Below are 10,168 nucleotides of genomic sequence, written 5' to 3'. Positions count from 1 at the left end.
CTCATTATAAGGAGGGTTTAATTGCTATAATGTTGATAAGCATTTTCTTCCATTGATTATTGAGATGCTAATTTTACTCAAATGTAAATTATATATTTTTTTATGAATCCTCATTTTAAATTGTTGAACAATCTTTTCAGATAGCCCTGCCTCATTTTAAATAGGAGAAGGAAAGGGTTGTGAATAATTTTGGGTACTGTACATCCCTACAAAATAAATATTTTTCACGATTTTTTCTTTCTGGTGGCTCTTTTGGCTGATTTTATTATTATTATTATTATTATTATTATTATTATTATTATTATTATTATTATTAGTAGTAGTAGTAGTAGTAGTAGTAGTAGTAGCATAAATAATTTATTAATAAACAAATACACAATATATTCTAATGTAGGTGGCAGTAATGCAGCTTTGTGTTGACGACAGCAATAGATAAGGAAACGGACGAAGAAGAACGTTTTCAGACATTTTTTCCTCTCCAAAGATGGCGTCGACGCAGTTAACAGATGAGGAGCTTTTTTCCCAGTTGAAGTGCTTCGGTTACACTCCTGGCCCAGTCACAGAAAACACACGTCCGGTGTATTTAAAGAAACTGAAGAAGTTTCGCGAGGAGCAGCAGCAGCAGCAGCGGGGTAAAGGCCGAGTCAGCGGGACGAGCAGCAGCAGCACTGGGGCACCAAGGCCAGTTAGACATGACGTCAGGCGCCTGAGCTCCGGCAGGAGACCGGGCCTAAAGTCCTCTGTTCTCGGCTTCAGCTCTGACGAATCTGACGCGGAAACGCCACTGAAAAGAAAGGGCCTGGATCACATGAAAAAACCCAGCCGAAGCCCACACCTTCAACAACAACAGCTGAAGATTAGAGCAGCTACGCCTCTTAACGAGGCTAACAAGAAGCAGTATGGCGTTGGGACTGCTCTGAAAAGCAATTCATTCCCGAGCCCAGACGGACAGACAAGTGCCTCTCTGGGTTGGGAAACTGGTAAAAGATCTATGCATGATCCTGAATCCAGGGACGAAGACGTTAATGATGAAGTGCAGAATTCCCACCCGGTTAATGGTCGCAGCGCTGCTCGCCTGAACACAAGCAAACTAGCCGGAGAGTACTCAGACTCGGACGAGGAGGAAGTTGGGGGCCCTGGAGGCCCAGAGCGAGACCGGAGGAGTTTGGAGCTACGAAGGATTTACACAAGCGGACCGTTTGCTACGCTTGTAGACGGCAGAGGGTCCCGGATCGGAGGAAAAAACTGTGCGCTTAATCCGCTTGGGAACAGAGCCATGGCAGGCGGCAGAGAGGAGGATGAGGAGAGGGGGAAGAAAGGAGACCTGGACGCATCGGGAGGTTTACGGAGCCACATGCTTCCCAGGAAGTCGATCTACGTGTCCCTCGGCGAGGACCACCGGAGTAACACCGGGGAAAACAACCATGTTAACAGCGAGGAGGGGGCGTCCGGCAGCAACATGGCCAGCGTCGCGCTGAGACCGCGCTACCGCGCTTTCTACAGCTCGACCCTGAGCCCTCAGGGGGGCTACTCTAATCACATCCCCGTCCAGAACCACGCATATGGCCCGGGAACCCAGAAGAAGAAGCCAACTGCCCCGGAGGATGAGCTGCTGCTGCAGTTTAAAAGAGAGGAGCAGCCTTCCTCCGGAAGCTTCAGCGCACACTACCTGTCCATGTTCCTGCTCACCGCAGCCTGCCTCTTCTTCCTCCTGCTCGGCCTCATGTACATCCGCATGAGGGGCTCGGGATCCCCGGGAGGAGACGGTGTCAGTAAGTGTCTAAAATGTTTCATGTTGGCCCATCTCCATCCGGCAGAGAGGGACATATTATCAGCTGGAGTGAAAGAGATTTAAATTTAAAATACACCAGGATTACTGGCTGCAATTAGTAATCACAGCAGCTTTTTGTTTTTCCTATCAGCTGGGGAGATCCAACAATAAAATCCAGTTGTTACACGAGGCAGGGCATTTACATAAATATATAAAACTTATTGATGTTGACAGAAATATAAATTGATAATCACAGGGGAAGGACATTTACTGTACCACTGTGCAGTATATATATAATATATAGATTAAGGTGAATTTAAAATGAAAAAGTGGTGTAGTTTATGAAGTATACCACAAATACAGGTCAACAGGAATACTGAAAAGTAATTTCTTTTTCTGTATTTTTTCAGTTCCAAAAGTGAAACTTGTATATAATATATGTTAAGTTCACTGTTTAGTATTGTATTGTGTGGTTGATTTATAGCTTACAGCTAACAAAGATCGTAATAACTGCTTGTGACCACCTGCTGCTTCACTGGAGGAATCTTCAGCTCTTCTTCCAGTGATTCTTCTTCTTCTGCCTCTGTCAGGTTTTTGAGCATCGTTTAAAGTTCTGTAAAGTTTTCATCGGCAACACTTCATCTGGAGTAGAAAGTTCTTGTATCTCGACGTAATGTAAAATCTGAATGTGTGTCATTGTTGATGGTGTTAGTTATGTCTCTCAGGTTCTGTTGAAGTGATGCTTCAGGCTCTGGCTGGTGAAATGAAACCCAAATAATGGCTAACAAGCAGATTCATTCTGTTTTCCTGCAGGACCAGGGTGATTTGGACAGATGCTTTCTCCTAACAGTCATCATCTATAAACTGATTTTTGTGTTTATTTGATCTTAAAATGACTTTTTATGATGTGAAGCAGGACTCGATGGCTCTCAGTGAGAGACTGGATCTGGGCTCACCAGCTTAGCGATCAAAGTTTTCATGTCGCGTAAAAAGTTTCCAGAAACATTTACACGAGTTGTTTTTATTCTGAACACATTTTAAATAGTTCTGGTTAACTTTTGATTTCATCTTTTTATCTTCATTAATCCTTGCTTGTCTCTTTGCTGTAGTTAAGAGCCACCCGTTTGGCAGCAACTTTGACTCCTCATATGTAAGTATCATTTCTTCCTTTATGACATATATTCAGACATCCACAATGTTAAAAAGTAAAGATTAACTTTTTACTTTGGTTGCAATTTGATTGGGTTTTTTGTTTTTAACTTGTTTTTACCACAAAACATGTACATTGGATGTGTGAATGACAGTTAGTCCATCCGATTGGTCAAATATATTAATATGCAAACTATGAATGCACAACAAAACGTCGTATCTAAGTTTGCACTGATTGCAGTTTTTGGCTGATTACCAACCTTCAAAAACATGACTAATTTTGTTGTCTGAAAAGTTGCTAAATATGGCAACAAAGTTGCTGAGTTTGCCTCAGTATGGAGACTGATGTTAACAGCATGTTGAGGCGTGTCCTGTTGGGGAGGAGGGAGGTTTCTGTCATGGCAGAGCTGATTTTCACTCCTTTTCACAGCACAGATCAGTTTTTCATCAAGTATTGATTGCTGATCTGACAAATTGAAGGAAATCGGTGTCGATTTATTGAATCCTAAGAAATATTGTGCTCAAGCAGGCTTTGCTATTGCATTGTTTTTACGTATCTGAGTGTAAAATCATCTGATTGGTCGGACCACCACCATCTCCAGCTGACCGAGCCAATGAGCTCTTTTAACCTCTGGCTAAAAAATCTAATACTGCTGGTGTTCAGGATCAGTTTGTGTCATAGGCATGTCGGTACAGAGCTAATGTTACAAAGTTCTATATGGTATGCTGCTATAGTAACCAAGTGTTCCTTTTTTTCCCAGAGTAAGACAGAAAAAGACGTGATCCTAAAGCTGCTGCTCAGCCTCCATGATCACCTGGCCATCGTTGCTGGTAGATATGGACTCATTGCTCAGTTTTAGCGTCATATGAACACATGCTCCATAACACACAGACAGCCAGTGCTATTAAAATCTGTCTCAACACTTTGACTCCACAACAATAATGTCCCATGAATCTTGAGTTCTGTTCAGAACAAAATTTTCAGTTCCAGTTTAGGATTTATTAACCATGACTGCCTCCTATAAGCATCAGCTGTTATGAACTATATGATATATACATCTAAAGAATGTACTTTAATGTAAGCAGTTACTCAGTTGTAACTCTGGTGTTGCTTCACAGGTCATCATGACTGTGGAGAGCAGCAGTATGCTAGCAGGAGTCTGTCCAGAGAGCAGGTCACACAGTATTTACTGGTAGGTGACATGAATCAGATGCTGACTTGTGGTCAGATTTTGCTCTGATTGAGCATCAGAAGCTTACATTGGAAGCCATCAGAGTTTGACCCTGGATGGACTCACTTGTCTTGGTTTTAACTGTGTGTTTTTAAGGCTCAGAATGGAGACTTTAAAGACTTCATTGACGTCTCTCTGGAGTGGATCATCCGAGCTGGTCAGGATGTTGGTATAAGGTGAGGATGTGGAGAAAATGTTCATGTAACTGTTGCTATAGCAACTCATCTTTAGCCATCATGGGCTGCTTGTGGGTATAAATGTATGTTGATGTTTAAAGTTATATTATAAGAACATATAAGGGGATAATGGCGTTACGATACCCGTTCAGCACTCATTGTTTGCAGCCTGGCTTCTGACAGACTGCCCCAGGGCAGTCATGGCTATAATCCAGTAGCTTACCACCATCAGTGTGTGAATGTGCCCTTTGAGATCTCAGTTTGGTGTAAAGAGCATTATAAATAAAATTAATTATTATTATTATTATTATTAACGATGGTCTTTTAAGGAACCTCTCCCTCCTTCTGTATGAACCGAATATTTAATTGACTATTATAATCCCAAATTTTCTATAAGTCAGACAGTCTGGTATTTATTTTATGCCACCAAGTGAAATGTAAACAAAGGCAGAAGTGTCGACTCCAGCATAACAGACATGAACATCTCCTTTGTCTATTTCAAAATAAAGAACCTGAACGTTGAGCTTGTTTGCATAAAGAGCGGCCATGTTTGTTTATTCATCAACATGTTGACGATCATGTTTTCTCTGGAAAAGTGTACTGACACTAGCCATCCTTTGCTAATGTTGACAGACTGCTGTTTGCAGCAGCTGTGCTACGCTGAAATGAACGTGGTAGTGATCACAACCTGAGATTCAGTCAAGAATAATCCAGTCCAGGATTAATCATTTTAACTGATGGTAATGCCATAAAAATTACTATTTTATCTTTTGAGAGATGCCGGTCTCATTACTTATTAGAAACCAACTTATTGGTTGAATAAATTTTAATCTAAATCTGCCAGCGGCATGAATAACTTTGCTAGGAGAGATTGTGGCTGTACAACATGCATCAGTCAGGTGTAACTGGTCTGTTCTTTAATCTCTTTTAAGTGACAAATGTCCTGTATCTGTAAATAAAGCTCTGGAAACCATGGAAACAATAGCTGCCCAGGCAATCATTTCATACTGAAACCACAACAGATAAAGTATTTTTGGTGTGAACATGTGATGGACTTGTGTGTTTCCAGGCTGAGTGGGCAGCGAGCTGACGACCTAGTGACAGATGTGTCTGAGATCTCTTGGTTGGAATCCACGCATCCCAGGATGCCGTTCACCTGCCGCTTTCGCCGAGCTTTGCTCACAGTCATGAACAAAGTCCTGGTTGTTGCCGTTGGTGAGTGGACCCAAACGCATGGAGTTCTGGGAGGTTCAACGAAGGTCAAAGTTATGCAAGTAACATCAGATCTAAAACATGTAGCACTGGAACAATAGGAGCAGTGGTCTGCACCGCTAACTGACAAGTTAGCTATGATAACTCTGAAGGGCTAATCATAAACATTAGTTAGTAATATCAACATGATATTTAGTGGAAGCTCGTGCTAAAACGCTAACTTCAACTATCTTCATACCATGTGTCAATGATAAAACATGTGGGACAACATATGGAGCCAAAGTGAGACTATAAAGTTTGTTCAGTAGAAAAAGTTTGAAACTGAAAAAGATTTGAAACTGAGAAAAGCATTTTTGAATATAAAAAAATCTATGTGAAACTTAAAATGTTGAAAACTGCTTTTCAGATTCAAGGTTTTTATTTTTTGAGTATGATTTTTTTTTTTTCAGTTTCATACTTTTGGCTGTGTTTTGGGTGATGAAGTGTGGTATGACAGACAGCTCCCTACCATAGCTGGACAACATAGTCCCTGATGTTGCATTCAGGGACCATGAGAACTGGTAATGTCCTTTAAAACATCATCAATATTCTATGTGTTGGTTTTGAAAAATCCCCTGTTTCACTGATATAACCTGCTCATGTCAACACACCACACAAATATCTGTGGAAAAAAAATATGATGACAAATTTAATTAACTGCTGTTGATTTATACTTATTGACCACAGTAGGGCTTTGGTCAGAAAGCACACTGGACATCAAGAGATTTTTTACTGTTTACTGTAAAACTACACAGTAAACAGAATAAACATCATTTGCTGCGCCGCATCAGAAGAACATGAATTTGAATATCTAATTGAAGGATTCTTAAAGTGAAACTCACCCCAAAATCAACCTTTTTTGCTGATAGACCATCTAAATAGGCTACTTAGGTGCAAATTTTCTTGAACTGATGACTGTCAGACTGACTGCAGTGCTGAGGAAGGATGAGAAGCTAACGGAGGCTAATGGCCGCTCTTGCTGCTTGCTCAGGACAGACAGGCTACAGCCGAGCTGCACAGTGATGTCACAGTAAAAGTCTCCACAAACATAGAAAAAGACTCTCTACATTTATCAGTAGCTGTTATTTTGAAAAAAGGCATTAGAGGAGCCTGAAAAATTGATAAATACAGCTGACAGTGGATAAGCTGACAACAATGAATCTGATCACAGCCCACTAACCCCTCCTTCATCCCCACACTCGGCTGTGTCTCTTGGCTCCATACATGAAACAAAAACTAATCAACAATTATCGATAAATTGATACGAAACACTTATATCGTCCAGCCCTACTTCACACATTCCCTGCTTCCACAGCCCACTCCCACCAGGAACTGGGCTAACTCCCACCCTGTATTTTAATACATTCTTATTTGTATCAGGTGTATTGCTGAGTGAACTTAACATGAAAGCGTCATGTCTGCAGTTGTAGGCTTAGTGTGCAGTGTGATCTTCTACGTGAAGTATCGCTGGAGGAGAGAAGAGGAGGAGACGAGGCAGATGTACGACATGGTGGAGAGGATCATCGGTAAGATCAGCACACTTCACGTCACAGGTTGAAGCAAAAAGCAGAAATCAGTGTAAACTGTTGTGGTCCAGATGTGTTAAGGACCCACGGTGAGGCGTGCCAAGAGAACCGGGACCTGGAGCCTTACCTGCCCATCCCCCATGTCAGAGACTCTCTGGTTCAGCCCCAGGATCGGTGAGTTCCAACAGCAGCAGGAAGTGTCCGTCAGCCTCTAGAGACCAGGTTAACCGAGTTACTCCTCAGGAGGAAGATGAAGAAGGTTTGGGAGCGAGCCGTGAAGTTCCTCTCAGCTAACGAGTCCAGGATCCGGACAGAGACGCAGCAGATCAAGGGAGCAGACTTCATGGTGTGGAGGTGGATCCAGCCGCCCCTCAGCTCTGACAAATCCAAGATGTGGCAGGGGAAAGGTACCATGCTGCTGCTATTTATTTATTTATTTTATTGTATCTTTTGTTTGTTGCTTTTAAGATTCTATAGTTGGTGTTAAAGCATTGTCAACAATGTCTTCCACTGACATAATTACCTGGTAATATTTTACATTTCCTGTCAACGTAACATTTTTTAATACAAAAATCTGGCAACCCGACCAACAGGCTTAGCAAGTTTTCTGGGTAAAACCCTGACTTAGATGATCTCAGTTACAACAGCAATTAATTTCCCTCTTTTGATAAATAGTTATTTTGAATCAACCTGTCAGCCTCCTCAGGGTTTGCCTTTCCTCATGTTGTCACTTCCTGTAGAGACATATAACAGGAGAGCATGCAGAGACATGCTGCTGCCAGCCTGATTCTGTCAAAGTTTTAGAGCTGCAGCAGACCGCTGCATGGCGGCTGATTTACAGCCAGGAAATGAATGCTGGTCTCATGTTCGTATTTTTTCCCAGCATTCCCTCTGGATCGGAGGAATTCACCACCCAACAGTCTGACTCCCTGTCTGAAGATCAGAAACATGTTTGATCCAGACATGTAAGTACCACCATGATTGAACTACCGAAGGCTCTCCAACCCCAACCTGTGTGCAGATTTTCAGTGTGGGCGTGTGTGTGTGGGGGTGTGCGTGTGTGTGCGTGCGTGCGCAGGGAGGTTGGTGACAGCTGGGACTTGGCCATCCAGGAAGCCATCTTGGAGAAATGCAGTGACAATGACGGCATTGTCCATATTTCTGTTGATAAGAACTCTAAAGAGGTGAGCTGTGTGGTGTCATTAATTCGTGTTGGTTCTGAAGCGGGTTGGTTCTGTGGTTCTCTTCCACTTACTGTGTGTTTCCACAGGGCTGTGTCTATGTGAAGTGTCTTTCTGCAGAGCACTCAGGAAAAGCCTTCAAAGCCCTGCATGGCTCCTGGTTTGATGGTGAGTTATATGCATTAAGTAGTGCGTGTGTGTGTGTCTCTGTATTATAGAGTGATGTGTTTGCCTGCAGGTAAGCTGGTGACAGTCAAGTATCTGCGTCTGGACCGGTACCACCAGCGCTTCCCGCAGGCCCAGGGCTGCAGTGTGCCCCTGAAGGCGTCCAGCCTCCACCAGACCCCGGCTCCCTGCCCGCTGCAGCACGGGGGCCCCAACTCCTCAGGCTTCTCCTGAGAGGGCCCCTCCCTGTATCATAGAACTGTGGCCCCGCAGCGAGGCGGCAGCACAAGCTGTTCAGTGGTGCAGAGTTTTTAAAAACATCAACTTTATATTTCAAGTGTCATAGAATTGAAAACAAAGCAAAGTGAGTATTTATTGTTATCTTTGTTCTCTTCCATCGCTCATTGCCACAGTGGAGTCATGTATGTATGTAAGCTTTCAGTGCAACACTGTCATTGTTCACTTCTGTTTATCACCGCCTCCATCCTGGCTACTGGAAAATGGGAATCCTTCTGCACAAGCACAAGCTTTCCACCATGGTGTGTGTGTTTCTGTGTGTGTGTGTGTCTTTGTGAGAGAGAGAGGCTGATGATCTGAGCACACATCCTGATGCTCCTGTCAGCAGACTGAGTGCATCTGCAGGAAAACCCTGAGATTATGCAACAGCAGCATTCCAGCATGTTGGGAAAACTCCATCATTTCTTTAGCTCCATCTGACCTCCCAAAGGGGTGGAGTCTGTACCACCTGACTCCTCCCTTCACCCACACTCACAGTACAGGATTAGATTAGATTAGATTAAACTTCCTGCTCCACCAGAGTCAGTGTGACTCCTTCTTAACCACGATGTCAGCACTCTGATGGAAGGAACTGAACTGAACTCCATGTATCCCACACACTGCAAGCATCTGAAGCATTGGAAGCTTCCAGTCTCCTGTTTCTGCTGCACCTTTGTACTCCTAAAACATGACGTGAGCTGATGCTTGTTTTTAATGCAGATAATACAGTATCAGACTCAGTTTTTGCTGTGTAAAATTGTGCATATAGTTTTCATATTTTGCGTTTGCTTGCTGCAGTGATGGTTTGCTGCAGATGATCCAACTGTGCCTTAAATTGTGCTTTTTTTTTTTTTTGAACTGGCACTGCTTTAGAGAATGTACCGGATATAGAAAATATTGAAATTGTTTAGAGGAGAAATGAGGCAGTCGTATAGTTCTTAGTTTGGAAACTTGGAAGTTGGCGTTTTGTAGAAGTTTCCTTTGATATTAAACCAAAAGGTTCTATTTATTTTCATTTTTAATGAGGGTTATGTACTATTTTAATGTCACTAGACCTGTTGTATGTTTTTCATTAATGATTGACACTTGCTTTGTAAGGATTGTCAGGATGTTTAAGACAAAATAAAGTGAACACTTTGAGAAATAAATGAACATTTAGAGCTTGACGGTGGACCATCTGAACGCTTACAAAGGATTGGACATTTTTAGAGGAACTCCTATATGAATATTGTGTTTCTTTACTGCATCCCATATTATGCTGGCATTTATGGCTGCAGATAAGTTCTTCTATTTAATCAGAATTAAAACAGTTTATCTGTGCAGGACCAATTGATGTAATTTCAAGTCACTTGATCATCAAGTTCTTATTTATTGATCCAATGGGTTCTTACAACTCTCCATCTTCATAAGCCAAAGAGCCATTTTTGCCTAACCCTAACCA

General features: G+C 42.4%; 1 protein-coding gene across 1 annotated transcript; it reads left to right on the top strand.

The window, feature by feature from the left end:
• Window positions 1–484: 484 nt before the first annotated feature.
• Window positions 485–9,893, top strand: lemd3 (LEM domain containing 3). Its single transcript, XM_028043287.1, has 13 exons — window positions 485–1,772; window positions 2,881–2,921; window positions 3,682–3,751; window positions 4,040–4,113; window positions 4,249–4,328; window positions 5,398–5,543; window positions 7,004–7,105; window positions 7,177–7,279; window positions 7,349–7,512; window positions 7,989–8,070; window positions 8,184–8,289; window positions 8,376–8,454; window positions 8,525–9,893. Exons 1-13 carry the CDS (start codon window positions 485–487, stop codon window positions 8,683–8,685), a joined length of 2,496 nt encoding a protein of 831 aa, XP_027899088.1. The 3' UTR covers window positions 8,686–9,893.
• Window positions 9,894–10,168: the final 275 nt, after the last annotated feature.

Source organism: Xiphophorus couchianus, chromosome 17, assembly GCF_001444195.1.
Source record: "Xiphophorus couchianus chromosome 17, X_couchianus-1.0, whole genome shotgun sequence".
NCBI lineage: Eukaryota > Metazoa > Chordata > Actinopteri > Cyprinodontiformes > Poeciliidae > Xiphophorus > Xiphophorus couchianus.
The sequence above is the reverse complement of the archived record's forward strand: the minus strand, read 5'-3'. Positions and strand labels throughout refer to the sequence as shown.